The sequence below is a fragment of the Diadema antillarum genome, unplaced genomic scaffold, assembly GCF_040938485.1.
Source record: "Diadema antillarum isolate AM-2024a unplaced genomic scaffold, OU_Dant_1.0 seq00001824_RagTag, whole genome shotgun sequence".
Classification (NCBI taxonomy): Eukaryota; Metazoa; Echinodermata; class Echinoidea; order Diadematoida; family Diadematidae; genus Diadema; species Diadema antillarum.
Genome location: NW_027272498.1, coordinates 1 through 18,838, shown reverse-complemented (window position 1 = coordinate 18,838; position 18,838 = coordinate 1). Strand labels below are relative to the sequence as shown.

The window sequence follows — 18,838 nt, the reverse complement described above, 5'->3', positions numbered from 1 at the left end:
AGAAGATTGGTAATTTATGAAATTGCACTATACACATCAGGTTATTCAGATAATAACTATTCTGTTGGTAGATCCTGAGGAAGGCCTGATGACTGGCCGAAAGCTTGACTGAATAAAAGGGACACTCAAGATCGAGAGCAACGTCCGCCTCAGTCTAATTTCTTTCAGTATAATATTATATATATATAATATATATATCATATATATATATATATATACATATTATATACTGTCAAGCTGGTAGTTAGGATTGTATCTAGTCTTTTTATGTTTCAATACTGAAAACTAGAAATGTCCAGTAAGTAATTTTCTTACCTGTAATCTACATCGTGTATCGACTGAATAGAGACCCAGTGTGTTGAGTTGTATTTTACCACACAAACTGACACCTTTTTTTTTGTATTTGAGAAAACATACCAGGATGTAAGAACCGGGGTTTAAATGTTGTACCAAGATCAGTGGAACAAATGGAATGTGCATTACAGTCACATGTCTTAACTTTGATAATGTACAGATGAAATGTATCAGGTATGATTTCATGAAATTTGTATATACCTGATGTAGACAAGTCAGAAGTTCTATTGTCACTGTTAATGAAGTGGCCCCTATATAAATGGCAATTTCAATATATTTCATGTTTCAATCATATACAACATGAATGATAACACAGTTCATATTCTTTATTTTTTCAGAGGGTACAACAGGACCAGTGGTGACTTGTCCACCGAATATTGTCAGCACTGTTGAGCTGGGTGTAACATCCACTGCAGTGACATGGACCCTGCCAACTGCTACTGATGTCTCTGGTGTGGCCGTTTTTCAGTCATCCACCCATTCCCCTGGAAGTACTTTCAACATTGGAGTAACTGATGTGACATATGTCTATGCTGATAGTAGCGGAAACACTGGCAGCTGCACCTTCACAGTTACAGTACAGACACGTATGATGTCATTACTTACAATGTATATTCTTTTTCAAATCCTTTTAAGTTCTTCCTGTTCAATGTGATAGTGAACGTCAAGGAAATTTGAGATTGGTGCAGTGTTTTTTTGTTGTTGTTGTTGTTGTTTTTTTTTGACCTGTTCAAAATGTGCCTTTATTTGAGAATGATTATGCAAACACATGGGGGAAGTTTACATTATGAATCAATATCACTGAAACAAGTGGAATGCATAGGTGTCAAATGTCTTCTATATATACATTTAAAATGAGTCAGGTATGATTCAGTGCCGTCTGTACATGCCTGATATGTCGTATAAGCTGCAAGTGCCACAATTGTAAATAAAATAAAATAACCCCTATATAAATGATACTTGACTCGCATACAACAGGAGAGATAATTGAACCATTTCATATCCTTTATCATTTCAGAGGATACAACAGGACCTGTGGTGACTTGTCCACCGAATATTGTCAGCACTGTTGAGCTGGGTGTAACATCCACTGCAGTGACATGGACTCTGCCAACTGCTACTGATGTCTCTGGTGTGGCCGTTTTTCAGTCATCCACCCATTCCACTGGAAGTACTTTCAACGTGGGAGTAACTGATGTGACATATGTCTATGCTGATGGTAGCGGAAACACTGGCAGCTGCACCTTCATAGTTACAGTACAGACACGTATGTTATCATGACTTATACAGTCAAACCTGTCTATAGTGGCCAACCAAGGGAGACGAAAAGAGTGGCCATTATAGACATGTGGCCAATGATGGTACTTTGCATGTGCATATATTGGAATGTTAGATTTTATTGTATTTTCAACGTTGGAGTAACTGATGTGACATATTATGTCTATGCTGATAGTAGCGGAAACACTGGCAGCTGCACCTTCACAGTTACAGTACAGACACGTATGTCATTATTTATACTTGTTTTCAAATCCTTTTAAGCTCTTTCTGTTCAATTTGATAGTGAACGTCATGGAAATTTTAGATTGGTGCAGTTTTTGTTGTTGTTGTTTTTTTTGACCTGTTCAAAATGTGCCTTTATTTGAGAAAATAATTATGCAAACACATGGGGGAAGTTTACATTATGAATCAATATCACTGAAACAAATGGAATGCATAGGTGTTAAATGTTTTCTATATGTACATTTAAAATGAGTCAGGTATGATTCAGTACCGTCTGTGCATGCGTGATGTGTCGTATAAGCTGCAAGTGCCACAATTGTAAATATCAAATGAAATAACCCCTATATAAATGATACTTGACTCGCATACAACAGGAGAGATAATTGAACCATTTCATATCCTTTATCATTTCAGAGGATACAACAGGACCAGTGGTGACTTGTCCACCGAATATTGTCAGCACTGTTGAGCTGGGTGTAACATCCACTGCAGTGACATGGGCCCTGCCAACTGCTACTGATGTCTCTGGTGTGGTCGTTTTTCAATCATCCACCCATTCCACTGGAAGTACTTTCAACATTGGAGTAACTGATGTGACATATGTCTATGCTGATGGTCTCGGAAACACTGGCAGCTGCACCTTCACAGTTACAGTACAGACACGTATGATGTCATTACTTACAATGTATATTCTTTTTCAAATCCTTTTAAGTTCTTCCTGTTCAATGTGATAGTGAACGTCAAGGAAATTTTAGATTGGTGCAGTGTTGTTTTTGTTGTTGTTGTTGTTTTTTTGACCTGTTCAAAATGTGCCTTTATTTGAGAATGATTATGCAAACACATGGGGGAAGTTTACATTATGAATCAATATCACTGAAACAAGTGGAATGCATAGGTGTCAAATGTCTTCTATATGTACATTTAAAATGAGTCAGGTATGATTCAGTGCCGTCTGTGCATGCCTGATGTGTCGTATAAGCTGCAAGTGCCACAATTGTAAATATCAAATGAAATAACCCCTATATAAATGATACTTAACTCGCATACAACAGGAGAGATAATTGAACCATTTCATATCCTTTATCATTTCAGAGGATACAACAGGACCTGTGGTGACTTGTCCATGGAATATAGTCAGCACTGTTGAGCTGGGTGTAGCATCCACTGCAGTGACATGGTCTCTGCCAACTGCTACTGATGTCTCTGGTGTGGCCGTTTTTCAGTCATCCACCCATTCCCCTGGAAGTACTTTCAACATTGGAGTAACTGATGTGACATATGTCTATGCTGATGGTCTCGGAAACACTGGCAGCTGCGCCTTCACAGTTACAGTACAGACACGTATGTCATTACTTATAGTGGCCAACCAAGGGAGACGAAAAGAGTGGCCATTATAGACATGTGGCCAATGATGGTACTTTGCATGTGCATATATTGGAATGTTAGATTTTATTGTATTTTCAACGTTGGAGTAACTGATGTGACATATGTCTATGCTGATAGTAGCGGAAACTCTGGCAGCTGCACCTTCACAGTTACAGTACAGACACGTATGTCATTTCTTATACTTATTTTCAAATCCTTTTAAGCTCTTTCTGTTCAATTTGATAGTGAACGTCATGGAAATTTTAGATTGGTGCAGTTTTTGTTGTTGTTTTTTTGACCTGTTCAAAATGTGCCTTTATTTGAGAAAATAATCATGCAAACACATGGGGGAAGTTTACATTATGAATCAATATCACTGAAACAAATGGAATGCATAGGTGTTAAATGTTTTCTATATGTACATTTAAAATGAGTCAGGTATGATTCAGTGCCGTCTGTGCATGCGTGATGTGTCGTATAAGCTGCAAGTGCCACAATTGTAAATATCAAATGAAATAACCCCTATATAAATGATACTTGACTCGCATACAACAGGAGAGATAATTGAACCATTTCATATCCTTTATCATTTCAGAGGATACAACAGGACCTGTGGTGACTTGTCCACCGAATATTGTCAGCACTGTTGAGCTGGGTGTAACATCCACTGCAGTGACATGGACCCTGCCAACTGCTACTGATGTCTCTGGTGTGGCCGTTTTTCAGTCATCCACCCATTCCCCTGGAAGTACTTTCAACGTGGGAGTAACTGATGTGACATATGTCTATGCTGATGGTAGTGGAAACACTGGCAGCTGCACCTTCACAGTTACAGTCCAGACACGTATGATCTCATTACTTACAATGTATATTCTTTTTCAAATCCTTTTAAGTTCTTCCTGTTCAATGTGATAGTGAACGTCAAGGAAATTTTAGATTGGTGCAGTGTTGTTTTTGTTGTTGTTGTTGTTTTTTTGACCTGTTCAAAATGTGCCTTTATTTGAGAATGATTATGCAAACACATGGGGGAAGTTTACATTATGAATCAATATCACTGAAACAAGTGGAATGCATAGGTGTCAAATGTCTTCTATATGTACATTTAAAATGAGTCAGGTATGATTCAGTACCGTCTGTGCATGCCTGATGTGTCGTATAAGCTGCAAGTGCCACAATTGTAAATATCAAATGAAATAACCCCTATATAAATGATACTTAACTCGCATACAACAGGAGAGATAATTGAACCATTTCATATCCTTTATCATTTCAGAGGATACAACAGGACCTGTGGTGACTTGTCCACCGAATATTGTCAGCACTGTTGAGCTGGGTGTAGCATCCACTGCAGTGACATGGAATCTGCCAACTGCTACTGATGTCTCTGGTGTGGCAGTTTTTCAGTCATCCACCCATTCCCCTGGAAGTACTTTCAACGTGGGAGTAACTGATGTGACATATGTCTATGCTGATGGTAGTGGAAACACTGGCAGCTGCACCTTCACAGTTACAGTACAGACACGTATGATTTCATTACTTACATATTTTGTTTACTCATCTTTGATTATTTTAAGCTTGTATTTCCATTTACTTAAAGATTGATTGAGAAATTTTTGAATGGTGCCATTTTTTCCAGTTCAAAATGTGTTTCCTTAACCCTAACTTACCTGGGCTATTTAGCAAGCTTGAATTCCTGGGGGGGGCCATTATGGCCCCCCTTCAGATCTCAGCTGTTCATCACGCGATCGCCGAATTTTGCATGAACATAAAGCCAGATGTAATCTACAAGAGTGTTTAGTTAGATTTTCAAAAAATTTGCATTTTCTATTTTAAATTAATTAATTAGGCAAATATATGCAAAAAACATCATTTTCGTCTGTAATTGGCTTATAAAAGCTTATGGAATGCTGATTTTTAATGTAAATATTCCTAGTGACTCTTCCAAACATTTATGCGTAAAAAAAATTCAGTATCAAGATTAATTTCTTATGTTCTTTATTGTTTTATCATTTTTTATGTATTTCTTTGTTTTTCAAACTTTTGTTTTCGTTGTTTTTTCAGCAGAATTTGTCATACACATCTTTTGAAGCATAATTATACTAAAATAAATTTATTTTGGCCATCAAAATTAAAAACATGAATCTTTATATGAATTAATTGAAAAAACACAATTTGTATTGACTTTGTACACAAAATCACGTTTTTGAGCAATTTTGGGGTAGACGAAAATTTTTTGAAGGGGCGTGGCTTTGGAACGGTATGCCCGGGCGCGACCAATTTGGTCTCAAAAGTTGTGAGAGATTTGAAAGTAAAAAGTCAACGAACGGCGCTGTCAAAAAATTTTGCGCAGCGGAATGGTCGCGGAATTCGTTGAGGGGGGGCCATTATGCCCCCCCCCCTCCCCAGGTAAGTTAGGGTTACAATGAAAAAAATATTATGTATATTACATACAGCGTGTCCCACAAAAAAATGCTAATGGCACTCTGGATGAGTATAATATTAAAATTGCAACATGATATTGTTTATATCTTCATAACCATAAACTGCAATTCATTTTTTACAAACGGATGAAATTTTATGAGATATGGTCTAATAATCACAAAGATATGAGTATTTTTGCATTACACATCACGAAACTGCTCCATCTAAGTTTTGTATTAAGTAGTATGTGTAGTCAGGTTCAGCTAACAAAATTTGTTATCTATTCAAGTGAGGCAAATAATATCTATTCACATTCAGCCATGGGTGTAAATCTGCAAGGATTTTCTTTTGTTCAGGACTTGGGGATGACCTATTCATTCATCCCTCCCTGATGCGTTCAGCGAAACATGATGAAATCTGATCAAAATTTGAACAGGGTACAATTAAGATGAATTTGAGGCAGAATTCAGTCAATGAGCACCATGCAAGGCGACAATACTCAGAAATGTGCTCAAATACAGGGAAACAGGTATAAGCAGAAACTTGAACAAGGGCAGGATCAGGGAGAAGAGTAACAGTTCGAACACAAGAAAACATTGACATGGTCCACGTGAGGCAAAGCCTCATTCAAGAACCCAACAAAGTTGCAGGAGAAACAATGTTCCGCACATAATTAGAATACGTACTTTATTCAATGTAATAACGAAACTTGGATTCAGAGGTTTTCTGATGAGTGCTGAAAAAAAGGCTCATATCTCTGTGTTAAACCAGTAGTATAAACCAGTAGTATGAAATGAATGCTAGTTTACGATTATGAAATTATGTACAATATGATTTGGTAACTTTGAAATCATATTCATTTAGAGTGCTATTACCATTTTTTGTGGGACACGCCGTATAGCTGGAAGGGAGGTATAAAAAAGGACTATCAACCATGATTTTTTTGCTCTACTGAACATTTGACATTTTTTTAGAAACGAGGTCTTATCGCCCCAGCGACGAAAGTGTCACATGTCAACTTTGCTGTGTACATGTGAAATGTGTCAGATGTGATTGAATGAAATTGATACATACCTGATCAATAGTTGCAGATAAGCCTTAGTTGCAAGTGCTGATGATATGGCCCCTAAGTAAATGGCAAGTTGCATGTGCATAAATGAATGTTAGCCTCTATTGTAATATAAAGCAGGAAAGATAACTAGTTTCATATATTGTCTCCTTTCAGAGGATACAACAGGACCTGTGGTGACTTGCCCACCGAATATAGTCAGCACCGTTGAACTGGGTGTAGCATCCACTGCAGTGACATGGAATCTGCCAACTGCTACTGATGTCTCTGGTGTGGCAGTTATTCAATCATCCACCCATACCCCTGGAAGTACTTTCAACGTTGGAGTAACTGATGTGACATATGTCTATGCTGATAGTAGCGGAAACACTGGCAGCTGCACCTTCACAGTTACAGTCCAAACACGTATGATTTCATTACTTACATATTTTGTATACTCATCTTTGATTAATCTCGGCTACTTCCATTTACTTAAACATTGATCATAGAAATTCTGATAAAGTGCTTTGACTGCCATATTCTTTTTTATTGTTTTCCTCTGCTGAACCTTTGATATTTTGTAGATACGATGTCTTATCGCCCCAGTGACGAAAGTGGTCATGTATCATCTTTGCTGTGTACATGTGAAATGTGTCAGGTGTGATTGAATGAAATTGGTACATGCCTGATCAATAGTTGCATATAAGCCTTAGTCGTAAGTGCTGAATATATGGCCCCTATCTAAATGGTACTTTCCATATGCGTGTATATGAATGTTAGATTATATTGTAATATAGAGCAGGAAAGATAACTGGTTTCATATATTGTCTCCTTTCAGAGGATACAATAGGACCTGTGGTGACTTGTCCACCGAATATTGTCAGCACTGTTGAGCTGGGTGTAGCATCCACTGCAGTGACATGGAATCTGCCAACTGCTACTGATGTCTCTGGTGTGGCAGTTATTCAATCATCCACCCATACCCCTGGAAGTACTTTTAACGTTGGAGTAACTGATGTGACATATGTCTATGCTGATAGTAGCGGAAACACTGGCAGCTGCACCTTCACAGTTACAGTACAGACACGTATGATCTCATTACTTACATATTTTGTATACTCATCTTTGATTAATCTCGGCTATTTCCATTTACTTAAACATTGATCATAGAAATTCTGATAAAGTGCTTTGACTGCCATATTCTTTTTTATTGTTTTGCTCTCCTGAACATTTGATATTTTGTAGATACGAGGTCTTATCGCCCCAGCGAGGAAAGTGGTCATTTATCATCTTTGCTGTGTACATGGTGAAATGTGTCAGGTGTGATTGAATATGAAATTGGTACATGCCTGATCAACAGTTGTAGACAAGCCTTAGTTGTAAGTACTGATGACATGTCCCCTATGTACAAATGGTACCATATGCATATATATGAATGTTAGATTATATTGTAATATAAAGCAGGAAAGATAACTGGTTTCATATATTTTATCCTTTCAGAGGATACAACAGGACCTGTGGTGACTTGTCCACCGAATATTGTCAGCACTGTTGAGCTGGGTGTAACATCCACTGCAGTGACATGGACCCTGCCAACTGCTACTGATGTCTCTGGTGTGACTGTTTTTCAATCATCCACCCATTCCCCTGGAATTACTTTCAACGTTGGAGTAACTGATGTGACATATGTCTATGCTGATGGTAGTGGAAACACTGGCAGCTGCACCTTCACAGTTACAGTACAGACACGTATGATCTCATTACTTACATATTTTGTTTTACTCATCTTTGATTATCATAAGCTTGTTTTTCCATTTACTTAAAGGTTGATGGAGAAATTTTTGAAAGGTGCTATTTTTTCCAGTTGAAAATGTGTTTTCGTAAAATGAAAAAATATTATATATATTACATACAGCGTGTCCCACAAAAAATGCTAATGTCATTCTAGATTAGTATAATATTAATATTTCAACATGATATTGTTTATATCTTCATAACTGTAAACTACAGTTCATTTTTTGCAAACGGATGAAATTCTATGAGATATGGTCTAATAATCACAAAGATATGAGTATTTTTTCATTACACATCAGGAAACTGCTCCATCTATAAAGTTTTGTATTAAGTAGTATGTGTAGTCATGTTCAGCTAACAAAATTTGTTATCTATTCAAGTGAGGCAAATAATATCTATTCACGTTCAGCCACGGGTGTAAATCTGCAAGGATTTTCTTTTGTTCAGGACTTGGGGATGACCTATTCATTCATCCCTCCCTGATGCGTCCAGCGAAACAAGACGAAATCTGATCAAAATTTGAACAGGGTACAATTAAGATGAATTCGAGGCAGAATTCAGTCAATGAGCACCATGCAAGGCGACAATACTCAGAAATGTGCTTAAATACAGGGAAATGGGTATAAGCAGAAACTTGAACAAGGGCAGGATCAGGGAGAAGAGTAACAGTTCGAACACAAGAAAACATTGACATGGTCCACGTGAGGTAAAGCCTCATTCAAGAACCCAACAAAGTTGCAGGAGAAACAACGTTCCACACATAATTGGACTACGTACTTTATTCAATGTAATAACGAAACTTGGATTCAGAGGTTTTCTGATGAGTGCTGAAAAAAGGCTCATATCTCTGTGTTCAGTGAACCATATATTGCATAAAATTTAAACCAGTAGTATAAAATGAATGCTAGTTTACGATTATAAAATTATGTACAATATGATTTGGTAATTTTGAAATCGTATTCTTTTAGAGTGCCATTACCATTTTTTGTGGGACACGCTGTATAGCTGGAAGGGAGGCATAAAAAAGGACTATCAACCATGATTTTTTTGCTCTCCTGAACATTTGACATTTTTTTAGAAACGAGGTCTTATCGCCCCAGCAACGAAAGTGTCACATGTCAACTTTGCTGTGTACATGTGAAATGTGTCAGGCTTGATTGAATGAAATTGGTAAATGCCCGATCAATAGTTACAGGTAATGCCTTAGTCGTAAGTGCTGAATATATGGCCCCTATGTAAATGGTAAGTTGCATGTGCATATATATAAGAATGTTAGATTCTATTGTAATATACTAAAGCAGAAAAGATAACTGGTTTGATATATATTGTATCCTTTCAGAGGATACAACAGGACCTGTGGTGACTTGTCCACCGAATATTGTCAGCACTGTTGAGCTGGGTGTAACATCCACTGCAGTGACATGGGCCCTGCCAACTGCTACTGATGTCTCTGGTGTGGCCGTTTTTCAATCATCCACCCATTCCCCTGGAAGTACTTTCAATGTTGGAGTAACTGATGTGACATATGTCTATGCTGATGGTAGTGGAAACACTGGCAGCTGCACCTTCACAGTTACAGTACAGACACGTATGATTTCATTACTTTATATTTTGTATACTCATCTTTGATTATTATAAGTTATTTCCATTTACTTAAATATTGATCATAGAAATTTTGAAATGGTGCCATTTTTTCCGGTTCAAAATGTGTTTCGTTAAAATGAAAAAATATTATGTATATTGTATATAGCTGTTGAGTTGGTGGACAGAATTATAACTTGTGTTTTATGATTTAATCCTGGAAATTAGAAATCTCCACCGAGTACGGATGTAAGTTTTCCCAACTAGTCATGTATCTTAACTGAAACGAGAACCAGTGAGTTTAGCTCTTTCTTACTACAGTACACCACCTGACATTTCTTTATATTTGAGAAAACATGCAAGGATATAGAGGGAAATTTGGAATTCAAATATACAAATGGAATGTGCCTTATTGTCACATGTCGTCTTTGATTTGTACATGTATGTGCAAAATGTATCAGGTATCAGGAAGGGAGGTATAAAAAATGACTATCAACAGTGATCTGTATAGTTATCATTATCTGAAAACAATCTGATATAACGCACACAATTATCAACTGAATAACATGCAGTTATTAATGTACATTCTCATGTCAAAGTCTCTTTTTTTCACAGTGAAACATAATTATGCTACACCTTGGAAGTAAATCTGTAAATCATGTGAAAATACTAAAATCATATGATATCACATAAGTCATGACATACATCTGTGACACTGATTTACATCTTATCTGAACGACTATTTCTCTCTCTTTCAATTGATATATAGTTTTCCATAATTTTCTCTTTGAAAGTGTTGGTAACGTCACCTTGAATTTGACATGGCACAGTTTAGTGAACATACGTGAAATAGCCTCCAGCAGCAGGCTATTGACAGTCTTTAAACCGCATTACACAACCAGCAGATATGGGTTAAGCTGACACTTTCATTTGGGAAATCATGAAAGCATAAAGAGGGATTTTATATTATCCTATCCCCCCCCCCCCCCCCAACAAAAACAAAATGGAATTCCCATGATATCACTGGGGTGGCATGCCTCGTATCTCAAATTTTGGTGAAAAATTATTATTTATTGATATTCAGAAGATCAGTAGAATCATGTCCTCTCCAAATCCTCTTGCTGTGTAATCCCCAAAAATGAAGCCATCAAGGCATGTCAAAGGAAAGGTCATCCCATCTAGTAAAGTGCTTTGACTGCCATATTTTCTTTATTTTTTCCTCTCCTGAACATTTAACATTTTTTAAATACAAGGTCTTATCGCCCCAGCGACGAAAGTGTCTCATGCCATCTTACTGTGTACATGTGAAATGTGTCAGGTGTAATTGAATGAAATTGGTACATGCCTGATCAATAGTTGCAGACAAGCCTTAGTCGTACGTGCTGATGACATGGCCCCTTTGTAAATGGTACTTTGCATGTGCATAGATAAGAATGTTAGATTATATTGAAATATAAAGCAGGAAAGATAACTAGTTTCATATATTGTATCCTTTCAGAGGATACAACAGGACCTGTGGTGACTTGTCCACCGAATATTGTCAGCACTGTTGAGCTGGGTGTAACATCCACTGCAGTGACATGGACTCTGCCAACTGCTACTGATGTCTCTGGTGTGACTGTTTTTCAGTCATCCACCCATTCCCCTGGAAGTACTTTCAACGTGGGAGTAACTGATGTGACATATGTCTATGCTGATGGTAGTGGAAACACTGGCAGCTGCACCTTCACAGTTACAGTACAGACACGTATGTCATTATTTATACTTGTTTTCAAATCCTTTTAAGCTCTTTCTGTTCAATTTGATAGTGAACGTCATGGAAATTTTAGATTGGTGCAGTTTTTGTTGTTGTTTTTTTGACCTGTTCAAAATGTGCCTTTATTTGAGAAAATAATTATGCAAACACATGGGGGAAGTTTACATTAAGAATCAATATCACTGAAACAAATGGAATGCATAGGTGTTAAATGTTTTCTATATGTACATTTAAAATGAGTCAGGTATGATTCAGTGCCGTCTGTGCATGCGTGATGTGTCGTATAAGCTGCAAGTGCCACAATTGTAAATATCAAATGAAATAACCCATATATAAATGATACTTAACTCGCATACAACAGGAGAGATAATTGAACCATTTCATATCCTTTATCATTTCAGAGGATACAACAGGACCTGTGGTGACTTGTCCACCGAATATTGTCAGCACTGTTGAGCTGGGTGTAACATCCACTGCAGTGACATGGACCCTGCCAACTGCTACTGATGTCTCTGGTGTGGCCGTTTTTCAGTCATCCACCCATTCCCCTGGAAGTACTTTCAACATTGGAGTAACTGATGTGACATATGTCTATGCTGATGGTCTCGGAAACACTGACAGCTGCACCTTCACAGTTACAGTACAGACACGTATGATGTCATTACTTACAATGTATATTCTTTTTCAAATCCTTTTAAGTTCTTCCTGTTCAATGTGATAGTGAACGTCAAGGAAATTTTAGATTGGTGCAGTGTTGTTTTTGTTGTTGTTGTTGTTTTTTTGACCTGTTCAAAATGTGCCTTTATTTGAGAATGATTATGCAAACACATGGGGGAAGTTTACATTATGAATCAATATCACTGAAACAAGTGGAATGCATAGGTGTCAAATGTCTTCTATATGTACATTTAAAATGAGTCAGGTATGATTCAGTGCCGTCTGTGCATGCCTGATGTGTCGTATAAGCTGCAAGTGCCACAATTGTAAATAAAATGAAATAGCCCCTATGTAAATGATACTTGACTCGCATACAACAGGAGAGATAATTGAACCATTTCATATCCTTTATCATTTCAGAGGATACAACAGGACCTGTGGTGACTTGTCCACCGAATATTGTCAGCACTGTTGAGCTGGGTGTAACATCCACTGCAGTGACATGGAATCTGCCAACTGCTACTGATGTCTCTGGTGTGGTCGTTTTTCAGTCATCCACCCATTCCCCTGGAAGTACTTTCAACGTTGGAGTAACTGATGTGACATATGTCTACGCTGATGGTAGCGGAAACACTGGCAGCTGCACCTTCACAGTTACAGTACAGACACGTATGTCATTACTTATACTTATTTTCAAATCATTTTAAACTCTTTCTGTTCAATTTGATAGTCAACGTCATGGAAATTTTATATCGGTGCATTTTTTTTTTTACTTAACCACCGTGATTGATCTGAAAGCATCACACAATATGCATTTTTCCCCGCGCAGTCCGCATGCACGCAAGTGCAAGAAGTGAGAAACGAAAAGTGATATTGCGCGTTCAAGCTTCAGCAGGGACCCTGTTGTGCGTAATGTAAATGCTGTGCATGCAAAGAGGATGTAAATATGCGACCTGCTTACAGCGAATGGAGGCACATCCAGCTCTTAGCACCTAATCTTACCAAGTATAGAATTATAGAATTTGGTAGAGTCTATGGCCCGTATTCACGAAGTTATTTTGAATTTAGCCCGTTATTTTTATGCAAATTTCTTCTGCGTGAATGTAGGTAACTGATTGCGTTTATGCTTAGCTAGCAGATATGAAATGATATAATAACCATGCTGTGTTGATACTCGCGTATGAAAGGTACGCCTGTTTCGTGCTAGATTAAGGTCATGAAATAAATAAAATCAAGGTTTTTATTTAAATCAGCCTTCTTAAGACGGGCAAATGAGTCTGATTCAGAATCTAACTTGAACTTTCATTTGTAAACAAACCTTGTGTGTATAGGGCCTATATATGCATTGAATTTGCCCTAGCGCGCGCGGGGCCATGCATTAGGGTTACACCTTTGTAGACCTTACCTTGCGTGCACATGGGCGTACTGAGCTAGGTTGGAGCACCACTTTGAAGTCAGACAGTTATTAAACTTGCGATGTTCATATAGGGAAATGACAAATGTCACACTGGTTTGATATTGGTATGATCGATATTAAATTTTGTGGAAACGTTGTGTAAACAGAGTCTTTTACATTTCCAGTGCAGAGGGTGGAGAAAATTGGAACGGAGGTAGTCAATATGGGGCCCCAAAATGTGTAGCTTAATGGTCATAATGTCAACAGCGGAGAAGAGCAATAATTTTTCATGCATACTAATCGATGATAATAGAGATAATCATTATTTCAAGTATGTCACACATGGGTCATTTTGGTCCCTATCTCCTATCAGACGTGACTAAACGTTGGTAATTAAGAGAAATTGGTAATACAGTGCACTCCCGGTTATAACGAAATTCCGGTTACAACGAAATAGAAATGCAGGTCGAAAAATTATTGGCTCTATTTTTTTTATTGTTTATTTATTCGGTTATAACGAAATTTTGATATAACGAAAGAAAACCGCCGGTCCCGAGGACTTCGTTATAACGGCAGTCCACTGTATATGATTATTATATATGTTTCAAACCGATCCATTTGGGAAATCAATCAATATTCACATGCACCTAATATATACGTAATAAAGAAAAATATCGATATTTCTGAATAATTCACAAAATTGATCCTTTCGGGTACCTATCCCTATAGGCCGGACCAAGGGTTGGTGATTTATGGGAAATGAGATGTCAAACATATCAATTTCACACTGGTTAGTAGGGATATCAACAACATCTATTCACAAACATACTATTAACATTTCCAAATATTTCAGAAGTGGGTAATTTCTGGTACTTTTCTCCTATTGACCGGTACCAAAATTTGGTAATTAATTGATACAGGTTAAAATGTTAATTATATCAATTTTAAACTGGCTCATGACTAATAAAATTTGAACTGACTCATAACTAATAACAATTGTTTACATGACAATCTTACAGTCTGTGTTATAAAAGTCCAGATTTTTTTAGATACTTCACGAAGTGGTCCGTATTCCTAATTGACCAGGGCCAATCGTTGGTCGTCAATAAATATGGATAATTCAATTTCTAGTGACATTGCCTTTATGCACTGGCCAGTAGGGGATATCAACATTATCAGTTATCCACAGTTACACACCCCCATTGATTATGAAAATGTAGATACATGTATTTCCGAATATATCAGTGTCCCTATACTGAGTACCTTTCCCCCACGTGGTTTTGACTAAACTTTGGTAACTTATAGATATATGACTATGTTATGTCAATAAAATATTGTATCGACCTAAAACTTGCCCATCCAGATATCAATGTTTATCCACAAATGCCTCTGTACCGAAACATACAGATATTTCTAAGTATTTAGCAAAGCAGGCAATTTTGCCTATTTATTCCCATTTGGACGGGAACAAACGCTAGTAATCGATGTCAATTACATTATCGTTACACTGGCTACCGGGAATATTAACATCATTTATTCACGGATATTATCTCTATTACGAGAAGTACAGATATTTCCTAATGTTTAACTCTCCCCTATTTGTCCGGACCAAAGGTTGGTATTTTTATAGATATGGGTTGTCAATTATATCAGTTTTAAACTGGTCAAAAGGCCCTTTCAGGTACCTATCCGCTACTGGCCAAGGCCAAACGTTGGTAATCGATATGAGTAATTAACTGTCAGTTATATCAATTTCACATTGGCTCAAAAGGCATATTTTGAGAAATTAACGGAAATGTGTGACTTTTTATGTAAATAAATATCATATCCCACTATCGGCCAGCTTAGAATTGATATGACCGACAGAATATATCGTATCTTTATTTTCTATTGCCGATGTTTCCTTAGTAACGAACACTAGGGGATTTTGTTCCTGAAAGAGCCCATTGTGTAAACTATTTAGAAATATTTGTATTTTACGTGGTAGCGGTATTATATGAAAAAAAAATTGCTGATACGCCCCATTGGCCAGTGTAATGATGGTTTAATTGGCATTGTTTTTACTAAATCTATTAGTGACCAATATTTGGTCCAGTAGAGGAGAAACGGCCCATTCAGTGAATTATTTGTAAATATTGATACTTATGCATAATGTCCCACATTGGCCAGTTTGGGATTGATATAAAAGGATATTAATAATTTCTTTTAATCACTAAGCTTTGATCCCGGGCAACAGGAGATACTGTAGGTATCCAAGGGACCTGGTCATAGCAGATTTTTGTGTTATATTTGCAGTATCTGAATTGTTATCATAGAATCATTCTGTGATGATATCATTCCTATTTAAGACACAAATAGAAGTATATAGGCCTAAGTAAATAGTTATTCCCTTCGCCCCTTTTGGCATGAAATTATCAAACTCAACATTTTTTAGCCCTACACGTTCTGGATTCAAAAGATTCTGTACAAACACAATTTTTCCGCAAAATTGATCGAGTTTGATGTTCGATGTTTCTGTATGTGAATATCGAACGTCGAATATCTAACTTCATTGGTGGCTGGAGCTATGTAAAGCTACAGATGTAACTCTAGCTTCTTAGCTATTTAAAGCTATATCATCTGCTGCAGCTTCGTTGTGGCTTGATTTCGTGACAGCAATGCCTACGCGAATAGGAAGCATCGGCCGATTGGGAACATCATGACCCGAGTTCATCTCTCTTTATTGGTGAGTAATAACATTATTGTGTGTATAGCATAGTTTAAAACATCCGTTAGACTATATTCTAAGGCTGATGGAGGAAGGATGTCTTACCTAATTCATTAATGGACCACTCTTATTCAATTCAACAATTAAAGGTTTTGATTGTCATCAACATCATCACGAAGGTGGGATGTCCTGTTAACATTTAAAGTGTGTGTAGACTGTACAATTAATGTCTGGTTGCATGGTTTTACCCTGGCTGTATTACTTCTTATCCTTACGAAAAGGAAAACCCATAAAATTTTTTGCCATGAGATTAATTTCAAAAATTACTCTTACTCTTAGGTCTACTTTTAGTCCTATATATCAACTTTGATAGTCCTGAGTGTCGATGTTCCCATTGACAAAACTTTTGCAGGTACAAGTCCCTGAACTGACAGGCCTTAATAGATCTACAGTTCTTAGTCAGCAGTATTTTGCTGGAAGACCCCGGAGGATTTAAAATGGCTTCTATCTATTGGTGTTTTAGAACTTGGATTTTTTTTTCTTTTAGCAGAACATGTCGAGTTCGATGAACATACATTCAAATATATAATGATTTACATTTCCCTAAAGGAAGCATGCAGGCAGCATGTTGATATACAGATCGAAATACTTCCTTGAAAAGTTGAATGTTGCGAAAAAGATTGCCAATGCTATAATCTCCCAGAATCGACTAACCCCAGTCTCATTTTTTTAAATGTTCATCTCTTTTGAATTGTGTTGTATACAGTAAACTATCCCAATAACATAATTGGGCTTTTGTTTTCTCCGTGTATATATATATGTATATATATATATATATATATATATATATATATGAATAATACATTATGTAGGTTATAAAAGAACTGAAACTGCTTCACTCAGAGAAGTTTACTGAGCAGCCTGAGATCTGCGCTGAAGAAGTCCACATCTGTCAGGGTCCATCATCAACATGGCTTCTCCTTCAAAAACCTGAGACAGACTACGTACCTGAAGAATCCCGATCACACATGGAGGATATCTGGTGACCAGAGATAAGGTTTATGTCAAGCATCTTTAGATTATATTTATTCTTTTTCTGCAGATTGCAATAGGAAAGCAGACAGAGAAGAAAGAAGCATTACAGAAGAAGACAGAAAGCAGGTTTAAGAATTGATTGAAAAGTTTTGTCCTAATGAATAACTGAAGTTAAGAAGAATATAGTAACAATCAATGCATCAATACATTCCATTTTTTTTTTTTTATATGTGTGGGTTGCTTTCAAAGAAATAATTCTTCGATTACATTAGTTACTGAGATAGGACAAAAAAGAAACAAGTAAATAAAGAGAAAATTAATGCAAATTTGTTAATTATAGCAACAATGATATATAGGAAAAAGTGTTGCCTTAACCATCTACTGTATATAAATAGATTGCAAAATATAGTCAAGGACAAATACATACTGAAAAATAATTTCCATGAACTGGAGTTCATTGATATTATCATTTTTTTTTATTTGGCTGTTTGCACGTTTAAAGTGTTAACATGAATAGTAGTATAATTCATTTTCAGGCATCTGTATAATTGTGAAAAAAATGAGGACATATCTTTGACAAAAGCTATTTATTTCGTGAAAGAATGAAAATTTCACTGTTGAAGAGATATTTCACATAAATTTTATGTAAAGTTTAAACTCTGTTCCCTACCTATCCATATATTTTGCTTTCCATGCTGTGATAAATCTCCCGCATTTAGCTTTCCACATAACCTAATTCATATCTTCTCCCACGAATATCAACTTGCATGCATACATGTTTTTAAATTGCATACAAAATTCATCAGTTAACTTTAATGTGGTAATATTCAAGTATTTATTCCCTTCAAGACCGTTCTACATAGCATAAGCTCCAAGACATTCCAAATAAATCTGAATCATTGAGCTTGCCAGATGAAGAATTAAACTTGAAAAGTCTTCATTAATAGTAGAATATTAACAAAACTTGCACAAGTGGTATGCATTCTCTTGTAGAATTTCTCTCTTTAATAGAATTTTAATAATAATGGTTGCTTATGATAGTGCTTTATCAACAGAAGTGCTAGAATTGCTTAAAGATAGACTTCTTTTTCAAACGTGATACAACAACAGTTAGGAAGCCTCAGGAACTAAATGCCAAAGCACATAACATAATTACCTAGTATAAGTTATCGTTAAAATCTAAAGTTGTCAAATAAAGATCTCTATATTTCTATAGGTTTGTGA

The 18,838-nt window shown here is 36.6% G+C and overlaps 1 protein-coding gene across 1 annotated transcript; it reads left to right on the top strand.

The window, feature by feature from the left end:
• Positions 1 to 291: 291 nt before the first annotated feature.
• Positions 292 to 15,028, top strand: LOC139712595 (hyalin-like; the record flags this gene model as incomplete). Its single annotated transcript, XM_071624404.1, has 16 exons — positions 292 to 298; positions 693 to 941; positions 1,373 to 1,621; positions 2,269 to 2,517; positions 2,947 to 3,195; positions 3,815 to 4,063; positions 4,493 to 4,741; positions 6,866 to 7,114; positions 7,527 to 7,775; positions 8,189 to 8,437; positions 9,822 to 10,070; positions 11,562 to 11,810; positions 12,221 to 12,469; positions 12,897 to 13,145; positions 14,246 to 14,261; positions 14,959 to 15,028. Coding segments are annotated over exons 1-16 (3,330 nt in total), but the record flags the coding sequence as incomplete, so codon positions are not given.
• Positions 15,029 to 18,838: the final 3,810 nt, after the last annotated feature.